Source organism: Capra hircus, chromosome 21 (genome assembly GCF_001704415.2).
Source record: "Capra hircus breed San Clemente chromosome 21, ASM170441v1, whole genome shotgun sequence".
NCBI lineage: Eukaryota > Metazoa > Chordata > Mammalia > Artiodactyla > Bovidae > Capra > Capra hircus.
In genome coordinates, this window is record NC_030828.1 from 54,391,621 (window position 1) to 54,415,080 (window position 23,460).

Sequence of the window (23,460 nt, forward strand, 5' to 3'; positions counted from 1 at the left end):
TATATATTTGATTCATTTAGGCTGGAGGTCTGAATATATTTAACGTGATGAGGAGAAGGAAATACGTTTCTATTTCAAAAGTCTCAGTGCCTCAGATTGCTAGATCTGAAGAAGACCTGAGAGATCACCTAATTTAAACCCCTTATTTTGCAAAAGCTTTCATGTAATATTTGGGAATAGCTAAGACAGAAGTTTCCTGATTTCCAATTCAGTATCTTTCTGATTTCTTTTTCTGCCCTCATCTTTATTGGAACCAGAGTTACAGCTTAATATTTTTTAATCCTTTCCATGTTGGTGATTATTTTCCTTTATAAAGATTATGGAAATAATAAAGGACTAATTTACTATGCATTTTTTAAAAGTATATTATCATGTCATTTTTTAAAACAGTAGGTCTTCTTGTCCTTTTTAAACTGTCGTCCCACCCCACCCTGCATTTAAGACTCTAGCTAAAACTCTTTTTAGTCTTTGCATCTCTCCCGCATCCATACCAGCTTCAGATAACTTTCTGATAGTGTTAAGATAGAATCATGATGCTAGTTTTCTTTTGTACGTTATCTGTTTCCTTCCAGGTCTTAGGCAACAAAATAGATAGAGTCCAAAAGAATACAAGACTGAACGCTACCTGGTGATGTTTTGTTAATGAAGGTTAGCTGTAGTTGGAAGGGTGCCCTAGTACTTTCAAAAAGGTGAGAGAAATTTAGGAGATATGTAGAAACAGGAAGTAATAACCAGAGTGTTTATATGAAGAAACCGAATTTTAAGGAATAGAATGAGTGGTTTAGCAGAAACATGAAGAGAGTTTGAGTTGATGTCTTTTATTTTGTGTTTGTCTAGCAGATTTTTTTAAACCTGTTTTCAATTATTTTTTAAACTTCTAGGAATAAAGCAGAGTAATTCAAAGGATGATTGGTTCTTATCAGAAGAAGAATTTAAATTATGGAATAGACGATATAGATTAAGAGACACTGATGAAATTCAGGAAGTAACATTGCCTCAAGTTCAGTTTCTATCTTTACACAATGAAGAGAACAGACCAGTAAGTTAAATGTGTTTTCAGATGTTCTTTATAGTGACTATGCAATAGCTTTGGGAGTAAAGAGAATGAGTATTCATGATCAGAAGGTCAAAAATTAAGAATGTAAGCAATTTTAGAAAGAATATTAAAGAATAGTCTGTCTTGGTAAAACTAATTTTCTTGTATTTCTTATTGTATATATATTTTTATATGACTATAATATATTTATATAAATTCTGACTTTATTACTTTCTTCATATGAATATTTCTGTGTAGGTGTAATTTTTATCATTGTTATGTTACTCTGTAATATACCGTACTTCAGCTATTTCTCTGTTGTGTTTTAGAACTACTTTCAGTATATTACTAGTATAAAATGATGCTATTATGAATGTCTTTGTACAAACCAGTTTTTACTTTTTGTTTTGAAATTAGAGTAAAACTTTAAATTGAATATTAGACTTGTTTTATTATGAACAAATTATTGATGAGCATAAGGAAAGTCAAACGAATTGATCAGAGCTTACATATGTACCCAGAGAAATAGAAAAACAACTTCAAGAAAGATACCTTTGAGAAGATTTATAGGGTTTGAAATACTTGGCTTTGAGAATCCAAATTTTTTTCACTAACAGGGAAAGTAAGGAATGGCAGCAGGCATGAAGAATTGGGATCAGTATCACTGAGAGATTATGAATACCTCTTTATTAGATTATAGTACATAATCTAGCAAAAACTCTTAACATGGAATTATATAAACAGGAATATGTCCAAGTAGTAACTCATCTAACATTTATTTACTTATGTATTTTATTTTTAATGACACAGTTTTCTTTCTAATTTTATAAGCAATACATGTAACAGTTATTTTTAAGATGTATTTAAAAGGACATCTTTGTAGTTCATAAAGTTATTTTATTTTTCACCTGAAATTTTAGTGGAAAATACCTAAGTAAATTAAAATTATTTACGGTATGCCAATTATCTGTATATTAAGTATTTTTTAAATCAGTGTGTGAAATCTGAGTGTGTTTGTTTTTTGTTCTGTTAAATTATTGTTAATCAAGACAGAAGAACCAACCGTTGGAATTCATCAACTGTCTCTCTCTGAATGGAGATTATGGCAGGATCATCCTTTGCCTACATATCAAGTTGACCATTCAGATCGATGTCACCATTTCATAAATATTATGCAAATGATAGAAAGAATGAGACATGAAGAGGTAAGAGCCTACTGTAACTTTCTTTCGCTGGCATGACAGTGAAACTAGAATACTTTAGTCTTCTTAATTTGAAGTCAGTATTATAAGAAACAAGCATTTATTATAAATAATCATAGCTAAACTATTTTGTTTTTCTGTGTAGCTTCTTGTGATCTCAGTGGACTAGTTTTCTATCTTAGTAGAAGTAGGCCTAATCAGAAGAATGCCATCTGTGAATACTGATAGACAAGAGTGAAATTTTAATGTATTTAATAGCTAAAGGGAGCTTCCCTGGTGGCTCAGATGGTAAAGCATCTGCCTACAATGCGGGAGACCTGGGTTCAGTCCCTGAGTCGGGAATATCTCCTGGAGAAGGAAATGGCCTTGCCTGGAAAATCCCACAGATGGAAGAGCCTGGTAGACTACAGTCCATGGGGTCGCAAAGAGTCGGACACGACTAAGCGACTTCACTTTCTCTTTCATTGGCTAAAGGGGATCAAGACCATCCCCAAGAGAAAGAAATGCAAAAAAGGCAAAATAATTGTCTGAGGAGGCCTTACAAACAGCTATGAGAAGAAGCAAAAGGCAAAGGAGAAAAGAAAAGATAACACCCATTTGAATGCAGAGTTTCAAAGAACAACATGGAGAGATAAGAAAGCCTTCCTTAGTAATCAATGCAAAGAAATAGAGGAAAACAATAGGATGGGAAAGACTAGAGATCTCTTCAAGAAAATTAGAGATAGCAAGGGAACATTTCATACAAAGATGGGCACAATAAAGGACAGAAATGGTATGGACCTCACATAAGCAGAAGAGATAAAACAGAGGTGGCAAGAATACACAGAAGAACTATACAAAAAACATCTTCATGACCCAGATAATCATGGTATGACCGTTCACCTAGAGCCAGACATCCTAGAATGCTAAGTCAAGTGGGCCTTAGGAGGCATCACTACGAACAAAACTACTGGAGGTGATGAAATTCCAGTTGAGCTATTTCAAATCCTAAAAGATGATGCTGTGAAAGACCTGCCCTCAATATGCCAAGAAATTTGGAAAACTCAGCAGTGGCCTCAGGACTGGAAAAAGTCAGTTTTCATTCCAATCCCAAAGAAAGGCAATACCAAAGAATGTTCAAGTTCAGTTCAGTTCAGTCGCTCAATCGTGTCCAACTCTTTGAGACCCCATGAATCGCAGCACGCCAGGCCTCCCTGTCCATCACCAACTCCTGGAGTTCACTCAGACTCACGTCCACCGAGTCAGTGATGTCATCCAGCCATCTCATCCTCTGTCGTCCCCTTCTCCTCCTGCCCCCAATCCCTCCCAGCATCAAAGTCTTTTCCAATGCGTCTACCCTTCGCATGAGGTGGCCAAAGTGCTGGAGCTTGAGCTTTAGCATCATTCCTTCCAAAGAAATCCCAAGGCTGATCTCCTTCAGAATGGACTGGCTGGATCTCCTTGCAGTCCAAGGGACTCTCAAGAGCCTTCTCCAACACCACAGTTCAAAAGCATCAATTCTTCGGCGCTCAGCCTTCTTTACAGTCCAACTCTTACATCCATACATGATCACAGGAAAAACCATAGCCTTGACTAGACGGACCTTAGTCGGCATAGTAATGTCTCTGCTTTTCAATATGCTATCTAGGTTGGTCATAACTTTTCTTCCAAGAGGAAGCGTCTTTTAATTTCATGGAAAGAATGTTCAAACTACTGCACAATTACATTCATCTCACGTGCTAGCAAAATAATGCTCAAAATTCTCCAAGCCAGGCTTCAACAGTACATAAACCATGAACTTCCAGATGTTCAAGCTGGATTTAGAAAAGGCAGAGAAACCAGAGATCAAATTGCCAACACCCGTCGGATCATCAAAAAAGCAATAGAGAAAGCAGAAAAATACCTACTTCTGCTTCTATTGACTGTGCCAAAGCCTTTGACTGTGTAGACCACAACAAACTTTGGACAATTCTTCAAGAGATGGGAATACCAGACCACCTGACCTGCCTCTTGAGAAATCTGTATGCAGGTCAGGAAGCAACAGTTAGATCTGGACATGGAACAGCAGACTGTTTCCAGTTAGGGAAAGGAGTATGTCAAGGCTGTATATTGTCACCGTGCTTATTTAACTTGTGTGCAGAGTAGATCATGAGAAACGCTGGGCTGGATGAAGCACAAGCTGGCATCAAGATTGCTGGGAGAAGTATCAATAACCTCAGATATGCAGATGACACCACCCTTAAGGCAGAAGCAACTAATGAGCCTCTTGATGAAAGCGAAAGAGGAGAGTGAAAAAGTTGGCTGAAAACTCAACATTCAGAAAACGAAGATGATGGCATCTGGTCCCATCACTTCATGGCAAATAGATGGGGAAACAGTGGATGCAGTGACAGACTTTATTTTTGTGGGCTCCAAAATCACTGCACATGGTGACTGCAGCCATGAAATTAAAAGACACTTGCTCCTTGGAAGAAAAGTTATGACCAACTAGACAGCATATTAAAAAGCAGTGAAAGCACCAAGTCCTAACCACTAGGTCTCCAGGGAATTCCTGTTTAATGATTTATATAAATGTTTGTAAAGCAACTTTAGTATTCTTGTTTGATCTGTTGAAATTTCCCTATCATATAGGTTATTTAGTATGTTTCCTTTATCCTGTTGGTAGTTTAGAGAATTCGTGATTCCTTGAGTAACTTCCTGATGATTATTCTTTGAGAGAGTCAGAATGGTGAACCTGTTGTGAGTGTGAAATCCAAAATGCCTGAGTTAGAATCTTACTTTTTGCATCTACTTAACCTTTGGAAGGAATGATGCTAAAGCTGAAACTCCAGTACTTTGGCCACCTCATGCGAAGAGTTGACTCATTGGAAAAGACTTTGATGCTGGGAGGGATTGTGGGCAGGAGGAGAAGGGGACGACAGAGGATGAGATGGTTGGATGGCATCACTGACTCGATGGACGTGAGTCTGAGTGAACTCCGGGAGTTGGTGATGGACAGGGAGGCCTGGCATGCTGCAATTCATGGGGTCACAAAGAGTCGGACACGACTGAGCGATTGAACTAACCAACTAACTAACCTCTTTGTGCCTCAGTATCCTCTATAAATTGGGAATAATGGTTCTTTTGTCACAAGGTTGTTTTGAGGATTAAGTGGCTTAGTACATGTAAAGCAATTAGAATAATACCTGGCACATAGTAATTACTTGATAGATTGTAGTTGCCAATTTTATTATTAGCTGTTGTTCATGAATACATATAAATAAAGTAATTATTTGTGGATCCCTACAAGTGAAAAAAGGTGTTTATAATCCTGTTTTATGTATTAATTAAATTCGTGCTTTCTACAAATAGTTGTCATGGGCCTCTCATGTACTCAGTACTGGGATGTGCCAGCAAAGGCTGTGCATCAAAGTAGCGCATTTATTTAGTCCCTTCTATATGACATGGTCTGTTCTAGGCCCCATGGCTACACTGGTTAAGAAGACAGATTAAATATTCTATAGGGAGCATATATCCTAGTAGGGTAACAGACATTCTCATCTTAATATTTATTGTATTTATTATACAGAAAGCAGAGAGTTAACTGCTGAAGTTCCTGAATAGTAGAGGAATCCTGATTAAAGTGGCATTTAGTGGCAAGAGGGAAGGATGAGTCAGGGATGGTAGAGACTGTAGTTTTAGATTTAGATATAAGACGTGGAAATTCATGAGAAGAGTTCTTGAGAAATTTTTTTAAAATAGCATATTCTAGCTTACAGCCTAGAAGACATATAGGTACCATTATTTCAAATGTTCTAAAAGCTGTTCTTAGTTTATCATCAAGAGAGTAAATTTCACATAAGTATGTGTTTCTCATTTATATATGTTAATTCTTAAATATCTTTTTTAAGAAGTTAGAATCATTGTTCAGTTAAATGTTAAGAAAAAAGTATAGTAATATTTTAAATATTAATTAAATTTAAACTTTCTACAAATATTTATCATGGCTCTCTTATGTACTAGGTACTGGGAATACAAAACTATTAACTGATAAAAGATAATTTGTGATAATTTCACAGAAATGTCATTTTTAATTTTGTTTGACTTAGAATAATTTTTAAGGTAAAATCATTTGAATAATGCAATATTGTTTGGAAAATATTTTAACAGAAAAGAGCTCATCTCTTAGAATTTTTGTTTTAAAACAAAAATATAGCTTTCTTGTGATTTTTTCATTTTCCTTCTTTATAGGGAGAATGCAGCTATGAATCAGAAATTAAACCTTACTTACGAATGGAAGATGTTAGCTCAGGGTCTAGTGCTCCGAGAAATGAATATAATCCTTTTGCCAATGGCACCTTTACAAATAACAGGAAGTCTTCGTTTGCAAAGAATATAAATTACGGGAAATCAGTCTCAATAACAGAATCTGAAGAAAAACGTGCTGAAATTTTAAAACAAACTCCTATCAAATCTACTAAAATTCCTTCTTTAAAAAAAAAGGCTTCTGAAAACCTGAAAAAAGATCAGCCTAAAAAGGAAAATAAGGATGCTGACATGGAGCCTTTAGATACTGATGACAGTTCTACCGCTGAACATATTCTTCAGGTAGACCTACGAAATGGTGAAAGGGCATCAGATACAGGTGACATCACTGCCACACGCACTGTCAATGAAAATGGAGGTAATCCGTCATGTGGATTACTAACAGATGGTCAGTTTACAAATAAATCTACTAATTCATTTACTGGAAATTTTTTTGATTCTGGTTATAACAGTTTCAGTGATGAGAAATCTTTTTCATCTAGCTTATTTCTTTCATTTGAGGATGAGCTTGATACAGCGAAAACAGATGACCAATTTTTTAATTGTCATTCATTAACAAAAGAGGTGCTAGCTAATGTAGAGAGATTTTTATCACATTCTCCTCCGCCTCTCAGTGGACTCTCAGATTTGGAATATGAAACTTCTGAGGGTTCTGCACTTGAAAACTCAGTTTTTCTACCCTACTCAGAGTGCTTACAGAATGATAAATCCACCAATTTAATGTCACGTTCAGCTGTAAATTCTCAACAGAATTTAGAATTGAATTCACTTACGTTTATTACTCATCCTTCTGAAAAATCTTGCCTTTATGGTACAACTAATGATGAGACGTCTGATGAGTCAAGCTTCTGTGACTCTGATAAAGTACATAAAGATAGTAAAAATGAACATTTAGTATCCAACAATCAAATTCAAATAAAAATCGGCCCTTCAAAGGATTTTGCTGAAGAAAAGAATCATGATGTTGATAACAGTGACCTCCCAATATTGCATACTGCTCAGGATGAAAGTTTATTATTATTTGAAGATGTTAATACGGAGTTTAATGAGAGCCCTCCTCCCTTGAACAGTAAATGTAAATCTTTATGTGTATCAGACAGAACTGCTGCAAGTGAAATGGCACCAGTCTCTCAGTTCTTCATTTCTGATGAACTTTTGTTAGAGAATGATTCTGAACCCCAAGATCAAATTGTCTGTGATACTAATAGTTGGAAATCTCATGAAGGTTTGAGAGGTATACATGAGGGAAAATTGAATAATGATGAAAACAGTTTTGACTGCTCTAAGGATTTATTTTCTGTTACGTTCGATTTAGGGTTTTGCAGTACAGGTTCTGAGGATGAAGTAGTGGACCATGCATCAGATACAAATAATAAAATTTTAGATGATCTACCTGGAAGGCGTTTAGACATTAAGCAGATAAATGGTACAAATTGGGTTTCAAATCAAGCAGTCATGTCAAGAGCCCATGTTGATAATTCTACAAGTGTAATAACTACTCATCCATCAAGTGAAGATAAGCAGAGTCCAGCTTGTTCATGGTTTTCAATGAATGCAACAAAAAGCAAAGAATTTATGTCTCCTAGTTTTTCTCAGTTTTCCTTGCCAGTAGGAGAGAAAGTTATGAGCACACCACTTTCTGAATCAAATATATTGAACTCATTTTCTAAGAAGAGAATAGAAATGGCTAAAAAGTCAGGTTCTAACATGGGAAAAGTAAATCTACACAGTTTCAAAGAAACATTGAATTCAACTTTTGGTGATTCAGGACTTTCTACAGAAAAGTATAAAAGCAAGAAACAAATCAATCTGCATCGATCCTGCCATTCTACTGAAGGTAAGATTCCAAATTTATAAAGCACAGATTGTCTAGAATATTTATTTTGGATCAGATTCTATAATTTTTATAAAATGTAATTTCTCAGTGTATGTATATTGAATTAGATAATTGATGCACTATATAGTCCTTATGTTGATGTTTACTGATACAAGATTTATTTTTTTCTCCATGTATTTATGGCATGCATGCCGTGGGAAGGTACTGTGCTGGACACTGTAAAACAGAAGTGTAAGATTTGGCTCCAGCCCTTAATTGTAAAACACAAACAATTGTGTGACATATAAATCTGAAAAGATATCAGTAAAATATGGAAATAACTACCAGATGAATAATGAGATGGTGGACATTTAGGTTCAGAAGATGAAAGCATTTTGAACTGGTTTAGATTGAAAATGTTGACTTCTAATGTAGGTTTTTATTTTGGCTCCTTGGGAATATTAATGACTTGGACATGTTGAAGATAATCAAAAGAGAATTTGCATGTTGTAAAATGATGAAAGCAAAGGGAAAGAAGGAAAGTGTAAAGTTTTGGGGGGTAGTATAAAGTAGGGGATTTATATGACAAAATTAAGAAATAAGACTATTTAAAAAATTGAGATAAGGTCACAGAAGATCTATAGAAATCTTTGGATTTGTATAATCTAATTCTATAGAAAATCCAGAAAATGGATGATTTAAATACCTGTGATTTATATATCCAAAATATAATGATTTAAATATCCTTTAGATCCTGTTATAGAACTCAACTCTAGTTTATGTATAGATTATTGTAAAAGGCCATTTCTGAATTTTACTCTTTATGGCTAAGGAAAAAGAGTAGTTATAGCATAAAATGAGAATTTCCTCTGTAAATCTTATGATTCATGAATGTTTTAAGATAAGAACTTATAAGTTCTGGACATACAATTAATTTTTTAAAGCTAACTTGTCTACATAGTTTTGGATATACTCTGACACACTTTTTTACTAAGTATGTTGCTTAAGTCCTTTAATATTTAACACCTTTATATTAAATTTTTGTTAATGAGTGAGATAATTTTTCTGTCTTTGTGTCAGATTTGCATTAAAACGTTTTTTTCTAGCATTGTACTTAATGACTGCTGCTGCTGCTGCTGCTGCTAAGTCGCTTCAGTCGTGTCCAACTCTGTGCAACCCCATAGACGGCAGCCCACTAGGCTCCCCCGTCCCTGGGATTCTCCAGGCAAGAACACTGGTGTGGGTTGCCATTTCCTTCTCCAATGCATGAAAGTAAAAAGTGAAAGTGAAGTCACTCAGTCGTGTCCGACTTTTAGCCACCCCATGGACTGCAGCCTACCAGGCTCCTCCATCCATGGATTTTCCAGGCAAGAGTACTGGAGTGGGGTGCCATTGCCTTCTCCGACTTAATGACTAACCATGGGCAATAGTATACATAGCCATCAAGGAACTATTTATTAGTAATTTTTTTTTAGTATTTGTTATTCCACTTAATTGAAATAAAAAATTTAGGATCATTTACCATGTTATATATATACAATAATCTGTCTAGGTAGATATTTTATTAGCACAGACCATAAGGACAAATATACCGTGTGGGTTTGTATTAGGTTTTTTTTTTACTGCTGTGTAAAAAATTACTCCCCCTCATTTAGTGGCTTAAGATAGCATTTATCTCACAGTTTCTGTAGTTTAGGAATTTCAGAGTTGCTTAACTGGGTCGTTCTGGCCTAGAATTTCTCATGGGATTATAGTCAAGATTTCACTTAGGGTTGCAGTCATCTGAAGACCTGACTGGGCGTGTAAAATCTGCTTCCAAAATGGTTTATTTGAAAGCGAGGACGGATGATGGGAAGCACACAGGAATCTCGGGTTCATAGTAATTCTAAAATCTAAGCAGAACCAAGATTGAAAGTTTCTTGATTAGTACTCAAAGCCCCCATAATTATCCATGGTTCTTGGCTCTATCCTCTGGATGCCTAGTCCAGTTTCCTAATAGGTAGCACTTGTCGAGCTTTCTCAGGTTGCGTCCTTCTGGTAAAAATTGGGGGATCCAGGGGCCTCTTCATTTTGTACTGTCTCTGCCCCTTTTAAGTTGTAGCTGGCTGTGGGTTTTTTCCTCATCTAATTGTCGTAAATATTTGTGGATCTCTTGTGAATCTTATTTGAGGTTCATTCTGTTACTAGCCATGTCCACAGATCTTTTGGAGGTAAGTTCTTCTCTGATTCTGGCTTCTGCTGAGATGTGTAAAGATAGTTCCTTAATCTTCTTAGAAGATCTGTTGTTTGAGAGGGACTGTAAGAGACATCTTTAAAATGTTTAGAGTACCATCTGACTGAATGGTACTCTGAGGCGCCACCTTTGATCTTTCTGAGGTCTTAAAGCATTTACAGTTATACCCTCAGCATCATCTGGACTGTAGTTTCCTGGCAGTCTTCTAGATTAGGTCTTTGCCTGGAAGATTTCTTAATTTAACATTGTTTGCCATCTGGAGAAGCTGGTAATTTTCAAAACCAGCAAGTCTCAACTGTTTCATGTTTTGACTGACTGATTGATTTGGCTGTGCCAGGTCTTAGCTGCGACATGTGGGATCTTTAACTGCTGGCATGCGAGGTCTTAGTTGTGGCACGTGGGATCTAGTTCCAGGGATCGAACCTGAGCCCCTACATTGGAAGTGCGGAGTTTTAGCTACTGGACCACCAGGAAAGTTCCCCTGTTTCATGTTTAATATACTTTGTTTAATTCCTTTCTCTCCTTTCACATTTAAACAAGAAGCATAGGTGGTACCTTAAACATGTCTGGAAATTTTCTTGCTTAGAGCACCTCATTCATTCAGGTATGTCCAACTCTTTGAGACCCCCATAGACTGTAGACTCCTCTGCCCTTCACTGTCTTCCAGAGTTTGCTCAATTTCATGTCCATTGGGTCGGTGATGCTATCTAATCATCTCATCCTCTGCCATTCCCTTCCCTTTTGCCTTCAATCTTCGCCAGCATCAGGGTCTTTCCCAGTGAATTGACTGCGTCAGGTGGCCAAAGTGTTGGAGCTTCACCTTCAGCATCAGTCCTTCCAATGATTTCAGAGTTGCTTTCCTTTAGGACTGACTGGTTTGATATCCCTACAGTCCAAGGGACTCTCAAGAGTCTTCTCCAGCACCACAGTTCAAAAGTACCAATTCTGCAGCCTTCTTTATGGTCCAACTCTCATATCTGTACATGACTACTGGAAAAATCATAGCTTTGACTAGATGGATCTTTGTTGGCAAAGTAATGTCTCTGCTTTTTAATATGCTGTCTAGGTTTGTAATAGCTTTCCTTCCAAGGAGTAAGCGTCTTTTAATTTCATGGCTGCAGTCACCATCTGCAGTGATTTTGGGGCCCAAAAAAAGAAACTCTCTCACTGCTTCCACTTTTTCCCCTTCCGTTTGCCATTAAGTGATGGGACTAGTTGCCATGATCTTAGTTTTTTGAATGTTGAGATTTAAGCCAGTTCTTTCACTCTTCTCTTTCACGCTCATCAAGAGGCTCTTTAGTTCCTCTTCGCTTTCCGCCATTAGTGTGGTATCATCTGCATATCTGAGATTGTTGACATTTCTCCCAGCAGTCTTTATGCCAGCTTGAGCTCCATCTAGCCCAGAATTTCGCATGATGTACTCTGCATATGTTAAATAAACAAGGTGACAGTATACAGTCTGTCCTACTCCTTTCTCAATTTTTAAACAGTCAGTTGTTTCCTGTCTGGTTCTAACTGTTGCTTCTTGACAGGTGTCGCAGGAGACAGGTAAGATGGTCTGGTACCTCCTTCATGAGGTACATTTTCTACTTTCTTTGTTACTGCAATGTTGTTAAACTTCCTGGCACTATAGTAAGTTTTCTTTTTCCTATAATTTCTGATAAGGGTCTTCTTACTTCTTTAAGCTGTCACCCATGACCTCCTCAATGGCCATTAATCTTCTATAAACAACTCCTTTGAGGCTCTTCAAACTTTCACAAAAACTCTCCTCAAAAATTCTTTTAACAACAACAAAAAAAGTTCCTTTAGTTTCTGCCCACTCATTAGTTCTAAAGTTATATCCACCATTTAGGTTTTTGGTAATTCCCTATTTCCATGCACCAAAATCTGTATTATTTATCTCTGGCTGCATAACAAATTTACTGCAAACTTACTGGCTTAAAACAGCATGTATGATTTCACCGTTTCTATAGACTAGGAATTCGAGCATGGCTTGGCCGGAAATTCTGACTCCAGATATTTTATGAGGTTGCATTCAAAGCCTTGGCCAGGGCCGCAGTTATCTGAAGACTTGAATCAGCTTGGAGGATCACCTTGCTGTTGAATAAGAGGCCTCCATTTCCTGCCATTCTTTCCTCTCCATAGGATTACTTCCTCTGTTCTTACCATATAGCATCTGGCTTCCTCCAGAGTGAGAGGAAGAAAAACTATCTTTGAGACTGCATAAATGTTGAGATGGCCAGGAACAATTTTTATTGAACCCATCAATAAATTAGATACTTGTGGTTGGATAAACTTAAATCTGTTGACCAGATTCATTATCTTTAAATAAATTATAGATGAACAGTTATCAAGCCATGAAAGTGAAGATGATGCGATTTTCCGAAGAAAAAGTAAAAAAACAAAAGGAAATGTTTTGGAGTCCCCGGAGGTGAGTTGGTCAGTAATCACAGTGGCAAGACCATACAAAGTTTCTTGTTTCCCTTAAAACTTTTTTTTTAACTTTTTACTTTGTCTGCTTTATCTAGAATCAGAAAAACAGTGAAGTTGATTCTCCACTTCAGGTTGTCAAAAAGCGCAGGGTTCCTCCAAACAGAGTAAGTAAATAACAAATAATAAATAGTCATTCAAATGTTTTTGAGAGAAATATTACAAGAGAAATATGTGAATAGTTGAGCATAGGTAAATTTGATCTTATAGGTATATGTTTAACAGAAAAAGAGTAAATCCTCAGTGACTAGAATTTCTGTTTTAATTTTAAACTCCTTCAAAAAACTATTCCTATTTTTGTCAGTACACTCCAGCAATTCAGGAAACATTGATTAAATACTTACCCCGTATCTACTGTGCAAGATGCTGGGGATAGTATAAAGAGTATTTCCTGGTACAGTTTTAAGCACATAATCTAATAGGAAGGATAGATAAGTAAATGGATAGTTTCCATATAATTTTTTAAGTGATAAGAGAAGATAAAACTTAACCTAGACCTTGGGAGTTCTGGCAAGCTTCTTGAAAATAACATCTTATATAAATCTTAAAGCATACATATTTTAGGGGGAAAGAAAGGAGAAGGGAAGGCATTCCCAGCAGCTTAAAGAAGGATACAGAGCAAGGAAACAGCATCTCTTGTTGTGGACTGTAAAGACAAAAAGTACCAGAAAGTAAAGCTGGAGGGAAATCTGGGTAAACTTTTGGAAGGCCTTATTCGTTCTTTTGCTTACTGAATGAGTTTGAAAGAAGGAGGAGTCCACAATGACTGTTTGGTTTGGGCTTGGGTTTACGTGGCAGATACGTCATGTTTTTAGAGGGAACAAGAAAGAGTGGTGAGTTCAATGTTGAACATGTTCGAGTTTGAAGTCCATGTGGGACAGTAAAGTGACAATGTCTGGCAGGCGTTGACAACTATGAAAATGTGAAAATTGGTCAGCGGGCACATCTTAAGGCTTTAGTATTCATTTGTCATCAGTTTATAGCTGATAGCTAAATTTTGAGACTAGGAAATCTTGTATGTTTTAATTCTCTAATACTAACTAGTATAATTTGTAAGAATTGAATCGCCAGTCTATGTCTGACGCAGGATACAGCATGCTTGGGGCTGGTGCATGGGGATGACCCACAGAGATGTTATGGGGAGGGAGGTGGGAGGGGGGTTCATGTTTGGGAACGCATGTAAGGATTAAAGATTTTAAAATTAAAAAAATAAAAAAATAAAACCAAAAAAAAAAAAAAATGCAACCAGCCCTCATTAACTTTGTATACTCATATAAAACTCCATTTAAAAAATTGTTCTAACTTGCTACTTTATCTAAAATGTCTGATTGACTTACTAGAAGTGAATTAAAATATTGATAATGCTATAGCTCAATCCACCTTAACCTAAAATTATCCCTGTTACTTGAAGTTATTTTGATAAATTTCTTTTGATTATTTGGATTGGTTTTATATTATTCTGTAAAAGACACTGTGGTAGGCTTCATAGTCAAAAGATTTGTTGTTACATTTTTTTCTTAGTTTGAAAGGATTTATATATGTTTGAGTTGATTCTGATAGCTATATTTATAGACAATTATTTTTTGTGAAGCCCTTCAGGATCTTTTAAAGGAAACAGTTAAACGAAAAACATAAACATTCATCAGATACATTCAATTTCATATAAAATTGAATGAATACTGTATTTGTATTACTTATATTACCTAATTTATTATTTTACTACTTAGAATTATCTAACTTTTAAATTTTTAAATATTATGTATTTGTGCATACATAAGCTGAGAGCTGAGTTGTAAGAGCATTTTATTTTTCTAACAAGAAAATGTTCAGTTAACTATTTAAAAGGAAAAAAGTGACAGTAGAAGCAACAACCCTTCAGAAACTCATTAAGATACAACACTTAAATTATATTTTCTTATGAAAGAATTTTATTGAATTATAGTTAGATTTATCATCTAGTGATGAGAGCGATAATTTTCACAAAAGAGATCCACAATCAGAAGACTTCAAGGATCATAAGAGGAATGCCAAAAGAAGCATCAAAGTCCGAAAGAGACAGAATCACCTAAAGGTAAACTTTTTTCAGTTTCTTATTTTTATATAAATATACTATTTATTTTTAATTAGTAAAGAAGAGTAGATTTTACATAGAAGTAGATTTCTCTATAATTTCTTTATAGGAAAAAACCAAAACTTAAAAATAATTTTGACCCTAACTTTACTCTTTTTTACTAGAATTAAAAACTCAAAGTGTGGTTTCTTAGATTCTCTTTGTATTTTGAAGCTATCTTGCAATGTTGTGTTATTTCAAAGAACTAAATGAAGAAACTTTAGTGTACTGAAGATGTAACATTCAAATCGAAGAAAATATAGAGACAGACATCTGAATTTTAAAATATTTGCTTTTATAATATTTACATTGTTTTCCTTATCTATATCCAATATTCAAATTTTTGGAAAGGAATTCTTAGCACTTTTTTTTTTTCTGATCAGTCTTTTTGTGGTACTGTATTTTTCCTGGCAAAAATGAATTAGCTGAAAGACTCAAGAGACTTTATTTAAAAAGCATTCAGCAAGCAGACATGCTGAGCTGTAGTTTATTTATAACAATTAAAAGAAGACATTTTAAAAAGATATACTTCCTCATCATTTCTTCTCACAGTTTTCTATTTTTATTATTTTTTATCTTAAAAGCACTGGCAAGAAATCCATTTTCCGAAACTGTTTTCAGTTATTTGAGGACATTAAATGATTTTGTTAAAGGCACTTTCCTGTTTTCTCATTTATCTTAGCTCGTAGCTAGGAAGTTTTTAGATGAAGAAGCAGAACTTTCCCAAGAAGATGCAGAATATGTTTCATCAGATGAGAATGATGGGTCAGAAAATGAACAAGACTCCTCACTCCTTGACTTTTTAAATGATGAGACTCAACTGTCACAGGCTATAAATGGTAAATGATACAATAATACTTCTTTTTCTTTTCATTTTCAATGCTTTTGCTGTGGTTATACTTAAACATTCTAGTAATTTTCCAAAGAACCTTGACTTTAAAGGGAATTCAATTTGATGTGTGTAAAATACTTGGTTATTTTCATTCAAATTCTGTAACATTTTCTTTATGTGAGAGTTGCTTGTTTATAGCCTTCTACTAATTTTAAAAATTACTGCTTTTAGAAAACAGTCTCTAGAGACCTGGCTGGCTGTCAGTTGTTCATTTAAACAAGTATTTAATGCCTGGTATGTGCCTAGCACTCTGTAAGGTTCTCGAGAAAGCGATATCTGTGAACAAAGTGGACTAAACCCCCTGTGCTTATGAAGCATACATTAGAATGGAAGAAGAGAAACAATATACACAATAACTAAATTATTTAGTGTAAGACAAATTTATAGAAAAACAAAAACAAATTGAGTAAGATGAAGATTTGGAGTTTCAGGGGTTGGGGTATTAAGCTGTAAATTTGAGTAAGGTAATTAGTGGTTGACCTCATTGAGGTGACATTTGTCCAAACTCTAGGAGATGAGGAATTCAACCATGCAGTCTGTTAAAACCAGCTGAGACACAAAGTTAAATTTATTAGATTCATCAAATAAAGGAGACTACTTTTAGAAAACAGTCTCCCCAAATAGTGCTTGAGCAGGTCTTCTGTAGATGACTCAGATTGGCTGCAGTGGAAATGGGGAAGATTGTAGTTGGCTTTTCTGGATGCTTATCTTTCACAAATCCTGCCATTCTTCTGCTCCTGCAGGGTCTCATATGACTTAAGATGGCAAAGTTTCCAAGGTCCACGACTTTAAAGAAGGCTTTAAATACAAGGGTCTCAGCAGTGTGTTGCTGATACAGATATGATTTGCAGAATACGGCTTCTTTCCCAGGTTTATAGTAGAATCTGGTGGGAGAATGTTGATGCAAAGATGACCAGTGTAAAGGCCCTGAAGCAGGAGTGTGCCTGGCGTGTTCAAGGGAACATCATTATGACTGACTAGAACTGAAAGGGAAGAAGGGGGGTAGTAGGAAGTGAAGTCAGAGGGGTAATGAATGAGCAGCCAACTCATGTTATTTTGTTTTGCTCCAGCTTCTGTGTTGAGAATGGCCTATCTGGGAACAAAGGTGGAAGAAAGGACCATATAAGAGGCCATGGCAGTAATCTAACCAAGGAATGATGGTGGCAGTGAGAGGGGAGAAAGATTGGGTTCTGACTGTGTACAGCTGACGGGATTTTCTGATGGATTAGAGAGACAAAAAGCAATGGCACCCCACTCCAGTACTCTTGCCTGGAAAATCCCATGGACGGAGGAGCCTGGCAGGCTGCAGTCCGTGGGGTTGCTAAGAGTGAGCAACTTCACTTTCACTTTTCACTTTCATGCACTGAAGAAAGAAATGGCAACCCACTCCAGTGTTCTTGCCTAGAGAATCCCAGGGACAGGGGAGCCTGGTGGGCTGCCGTCTATGGGGTCACACAGCGTCAGACACGACTGAAGTGACTTAGCAGCAGCAGCAGAGAGACAAAGAGGGAGTCAATGGGCTTGAGCACCAGGAAGGACTTCAGTTGCTGCTGTTGGGAAGGTTGAAGGTAGCTCAGTTGTGATGAAGAATAGGGAGATCTGAAACTCCATTTAAACACAGTACTTTTTTTTTTTCACAGTATGTTTGAAATATGTAGGATTTCAGAGTTGTTTTGGGTTTGTTTTTTTTTTTTAAGAAAATCTCAAAACCCACATTGTTTTTTTTTTCATGCCTCATTTCTTAGGTACTCTTTACTATATAACTTAAAAAAATAATCGGCCTATGATTCTCACATGAACTGTGCTTTGTGAAAAAAGCCAGATTCAGAAGGTTACATACTATATTGTTGTTTAGTCACTAAGTCATGTCCAACTCTCTCCAACCCCTTGGACTGCAGCCTGCCAGGCTCCTCTGTCCATGGGATTTCCCAGGCAAGAATACTGGAGTGGGTTGCCATTTCCTCCTCTATGGGCTCTGCCTGACCCAGGGGTAGAACCCAAGCCCCCCGCATTGGCAGGTGGGTTCTTTACCAACGAGCCACCAGGGAATCGCAAATCTGGAATAGGTCAAAGCTAAATACTTATTTACTTTTCATTGAAATAATTTTGGTATTTGAAAATTTTTTTACCTTTATACAGATTCTGAAATGAGAGCTGTTTACATGAAATCTGTGCGAAGTCCATTGATGAGCAATCGATACAAAATGGTCCATAAGAAACATAACAACATAAACATTTTCTCCCAGGTATGAACTATAGAAATATAATGGAGAATTTCTTGGTGGCGATGTTGGAATATATTCCTATTAATGAAGCCTTCATTTTGTTTCTAAAACTCCATCAGAACTATTTGCAGTAGTTTCTGCCCTGAGTAAGGAAGATGGACTAACGTGAATTCTCAAAATCCCTTTCAGTCAGAATTTGATCACATTTTCCTTTTGTTAACTTGAGCTAATTAGAATATACTCTGAATTTGTTTTCCAATTAGAGTATTTAAAGGAAGTGAACAGAACTTTATCACCTACTAAAGTTTCAACTCTTCTGTTGTTATATTTCTCTTAGAAATTCATTTTTTCCAGTAAAATGGCATATCAGAACATTATAGTTTATTTGGAATCAATTTTGTATTAGTCTTATTTGTTTATAAATTGCCATATTCAGCTCAGAAATATGGGCATTTTTTAATGATCATTCTTATCTCTGTACTTTCATTGTATTTATTATATAGTGTTTTATGAATTACTTATCACAGCATTTTCTGAATTACTGTTCATTTCTCTGGCTACTTGCACTAGACTATAAATTTCTAGAGGGTAAATCATTTTTTTTTTATTCCCAAACTTCTTATTTTCTTCCATTTTAAAAATATACTCAGAAAGAAGATGTGGTATATATAAAAACTGGAAGTTTACTCAGCCATGGAGAAGAATGAAATTTTGCCTTTTGTGACCACATGGATGGACCTAGAGTGCATTATGCTAAGTGAAAGAAGTCAGAGAAAGAAAAATATTGTATGATTTCACTTATATGTAGAATCTGAAAAATAAAACAAATGAACCACCATAATAAGGAAATCATAGACAGAAAGAGCAATCAGGTGGTTGCCAGAAAGGAATGAGTGGGGAGGAGAGAAATAGGTGAGGGAGATTAAGGGATACAAATTTCCAGTTGCAAAATAAATGTCATACCTATGAAATGTACAGTGTGGGGAATATAGTCAATAATTATGTAATATCTTTGTACAGTGACAGATTGTAACTAGACTCATCCTGGTGATCATTTTGAAATGTATGTTATGTAACAGAACTAACATCATGTTGTAGGTTAATTATACTTCAAAAACTAACTCATAGAAAAGGGGATCAGGTTTATGGTTATCAGAGGCGGGGGCAGGGGATGGTATGGGGGAAAGGGGAATTGGATGAAGGCAGTCAAAAAGTGCAGGCTTCAGTGATAAGATTAATAGTTACTTGTTATGGGCTTCACAGGTGTCTCGGTTAGTAAAGAATCCCTCTCAGTGCAGGAGACACAAGAAACGCAGGTTCAATCCCTGGGTTGGGAAGATCCCCTGGAGGAGAAAATGGCAACCCACTCCAGTGTTCTTGCCTGGGAAATGCCATGGACAGAGAAGCCTGGCAGGCTACAGTCCACGGGGTCACAAAGAGTCAGACATGACTGAGCATTCACGCAGGCACAGACCTTGGGATGTAATGTACATGATAAATATAATTAATACTGCTGTATGTTAAATATGAAAATTGTCAAGAGAGTAAATCCTGAGAGTTCTCACCACAAGGAAAAAGTATGTTTTTCTATTTCTTTAATTTTGTTTCTCTATAGATGAGGGCTGTTCACTAAATTTATTTCATGATGTAGTGAGTCAAATCATTATGCTATACACCTTAAACTTACACAGTGTTGTATGCCAATTATATCCCAATAAGACTGGAAGAAAAAAAAGAATATGCTCAATAAGGAGTCCAGAGTTGAGCAACAGTGAGCTGGAATTAATAAAGTATATGAAATAAATATTCAGAGAGATATCATGAACTTAAAAGAACAGGTTAAAAACATGCTGGTTTTATGAAGTTTATTATACTCTTATTTGTGTTTTTATTGTAGATTCCCGAGCAAGATGAAACCTATTTAGAAGACAGTTTTTGTGTTGATGAAGAGGAGTCTTGCAAAAGCCAGTCAAGTGAAGAAGTTTGTGTTGATTTTAACCTAATAACTGAAGACTGCGATACAAATGAGAGTAAAAAATATAAAACCCGACGTGCAGTAAAGCTAAAACAAATGAAGATGAGACAAAATTGTGCACGTTCGAAAAATAAATTATCCAGAATTATTTTACTGGATGATTCAAGCGAGGAGGAAAACGATGTAAAGGATAAACAGGTATCCGGGACTGTGGTTGACCCAAGCACAGTGCCTTCTGGGTCTTCACTGCAGTCCAGGGACCACTGTAATCCAGTTGGTAATCAACTGCTAAACCAGAGACGACAGACACCACCTAATTTAAAGGTTCCCGTTTCTGACGTCTCAGACTGCAAACCTCATAGCCGTACTAGCATGGAGTCTGCCTCATCGTTGTTCACTACTGTGAGTGCACAGAAAGACTGTAGAAAGTTTCCAGCTCAGTTGAAGGTATGAGTCAAACCAGAAAAAAAGCCTTCATGTGTTTTCCAAAAGGTTTTTTTGTTTGTTTGTTTTCCTTTCTTTTGTGTTAAATAACAAGGTCAAAGAAAAATTAATAATAGAATTCTTCAGACAAGAAATCAGCATACTAAATTATATAGCTAATTCATAGGATGCTTGTTTTTTTTAATGTGTTAATAGCTTTCTTAAGAACACTGTAAGGAAACACGCTTATTTTATAAAAAGAATATGGGAAATTAGCTTCTTGCAAGGTAACAGAAATTACATGCTCAGAACTAGTTTCCCCAGATTAACTTTTCTTTCCCTCTCTGAAGGCTTCAGGTATGTAACTCTCATCTACTTACTGGGGAGAGGAGGTTAGGGGCCTGATTTTTTTCCTTTGAATTTCTTTCCTTCCAGAATGGTGATGTAGTTTACTTTCCAGCTCCTCTTTATTTTACTATTGCTGAAGTAATCCCCAAAACTATTTGCAGTTTTCAGGAGTTTATAGTTGCAGTAATTTTGCTAAACCAGGGGTTAAAGTGACAGTAATAGGAATCCCTCAACCTAGACTTCTGTTGCTCTCTTCCTCCGGGTGCTTTAGGCCATTCCACCTTAGCAGCATGCTCCAGTGTCCACACAGTGGCCCTCAGATTGGCATTTCCGTACATTATCTCCAGACTTTTTTTTTTTTTTTCGTTTTGCATGAAAGTATTTCTGGAAGGCATAATTAAATAAAGTTGACTAGATTGTCTTATCAATAGATTAGAGAACAACAAAGTACTTCATTTCTCTGAGCCTCAGAATTATCAGCTCTAGTAAAAAGATAGTAATCCCAAGGGTCAAGGTAGGTAGTACTTACACAATACTTTGAAAACCGGTAAGCACTCTCTGCATTTCTACTTTAGCATGCTCCAACCAAAAAACATAGTAATATTTTGAGGACTGTGAAAAAGAATAAGTAGATGTTTACAGAAGTCTATTTTAACTTCTATCATCTCGTGCATGGTATGATTCTTCTTCCAATTAGGAGGGGAAACAATTTGAGGTAAATTTGAAAAGACAGAAAATAAACTAAATATCCTGTCAAAAACTGATACTGAGAATGTTAATATTTAACTGTCACATATATTATATGCACAGTGTTCCTTGTTCATCATTTGCCTTTGTTTTGTTTTTAGTAGGTTTTGCCATAGGAAATTTTAGCCTTTTTATAGAGTTGCAATTTTTTTCTTTATAATTTCTGAGATCAGTGTTTAAAAAGCCATTTTGTATTCGAAGATAACTAAATATTTCTAATATTTTTTGTTTCTTTAGTGTCATTTTTTCCTTCATTAGATTTATTATTTTTCTTAAAAAATTGAATATTAAATGCATTTTAAAGATTATTCTGAGTGATTAGCACTTCCTCTTTAGCTTAGAATATAGAAAGCTGGAAAGAATGTTGCTCCCATCCTTGCAACAACAACAAAAAAAGCCAGATAATCTACAAAATCATAAGTTTATTTGGATCTGAGGTTGCATGGCAACCAATTAGCCTGATATCTAAGGAAAGACAAATGCCTCCAAGGAGAGACTTGCTGAGTTGGAACAGTCACTGGACATTGTACAATCTAGTAAGGAGACCTCAGCTAAAACTTTAATGAATTGCTAGTCATCAAGTGTTCACAGAAAAGATTGAGAGAGGAAAGCTCCTTCCCAATGCAGGCTGTGGGCAAGTGGCCAGCAGCTCCTGTGGGAAAGGCACCAAGCCCCATCTAGTTCTTTCTCCCAGCATTCCCCTGTGGAACAAAAAGCATTTAGCCACTAGGGGGAGGATAACAAACTCTGTAGTCCCCAGGGCCTAGGTGAAGACCCTTTGCAGAGGAAGAAAAGGAAAAAGAGAGAAAGTAGAATTAAGGAGAGGAGAGAGCAAGTAGAAGATTTAGTTGAACAGGCAATGGCTGAGGATTTTCCAAAAGTAATGAACTTTGGCATACAAGTATCTGAGTCCCTGTTTTCAGTTATCATGGGTGTTACCTTGAAGTGGCATTCCTGGGCCACATGCTCATTCTTTAACTTTGCGCATTTGCCAAACTTTTCCAAAGTGGCTGCATCATTTCCATTCCCACCAACAATGCACATCCCAGTTGTTTTCACATTCTCATCAATGCATTTTCCTTTTAGAAAATGTCTAGCCATCCTACTAGGTGTTAAGTGGTAGCTAGTGGTAGCTTCATCTACACAGTACCTTTGGTCCTGTTGAAGGAAGAAGAAAAAGTATCAGTGAGAAAAATCAGCCTAGGTGTTAGAAGTTTATGGCGCCAACATATATGTAATTGATGGTGATTGATGTGTTCTGCTTTTCAGGGTGCTAGTGCTCTGGAGGACTCTGGCACTTGCGTGCCATGCTGTTCCAACTCAGGACCACGTTTGGCTGACACACCTGCTTCTCTAAGACTGCCCCAGGAAGGCCACAGAACTTGTATTCTTGTAGATAGTCGTGAAATCCTTTCTGGTTCAGAAGTAGTTTCTTCCCTAAGAGCAATCCATGGCTTACAGGTAGAGGTCTGTCCTCTCAATGGTTGTGATTATATTGTGAGTAACCGCATGGTGGTGGAAAGGAGGTCTCAGTCTGAGATGTTAAATAGCATCACTAAGAACAAGCTCATCGATCAGATCCAGCACCTACAGAGTATGTTTGAAAGAATATGTGTGATTGTGGAAAAGGACAGAGAAAAAACAGGTTTGTATTTTTATAAGGCTGTAAAGGAACTTGA

General features: G+C 36.3%; 1 protein-coding gene across 2 annotated transcripts in view; it reads left to right on the forward strand.

Moving 5' to 3' along the window:
- The window catches only part of FANCM (Fanconi anemia complementation group M), a 60,621-nt gene that overhangs the window by 34,032 nt on the left and 3,129 nt on the right, over positions 1–23,460 (forward strand). For both annotated transcript variants that reach the window (XM_005695288.2, XM_013973158.2), the window contains exons 12-21: positions 882–1,039; positions 2,086–2,241; positions 6,448–8,359; positions 12,911–13,002; positions 13,100–13,168; positions 15,004–15,132; positions 15,854–16,010; positions 18,203–18,309; positions 20,186–20,710; positions 23,051–23,426. In XM_005695288.2, the coding sequence (XP_005695345.2) occupies positions 882–1,039; positions 2,086–2,241; positions 6,448–8,359; positions 12,911–13,002; positions 13,100–13,168; positions 15,004–15,132; positions 15,854–16,010; positions 18,203–18,309; positions 20,186–20,710; positions 23,051–23,426 (3,681 nt within the window). The remainder of the gene's footprint in view (positions 1–881; positions 1,040–2,085; positions 2,242–6,447; positions 8,360–12,910; positions 13,003–13,099; positions 13,169–15,003; positions 15,133–15,853; positions 16,011–18,202; positions 18,310–20,185; positions 20,711–23,050; positions 23,427–23,460) is intronic.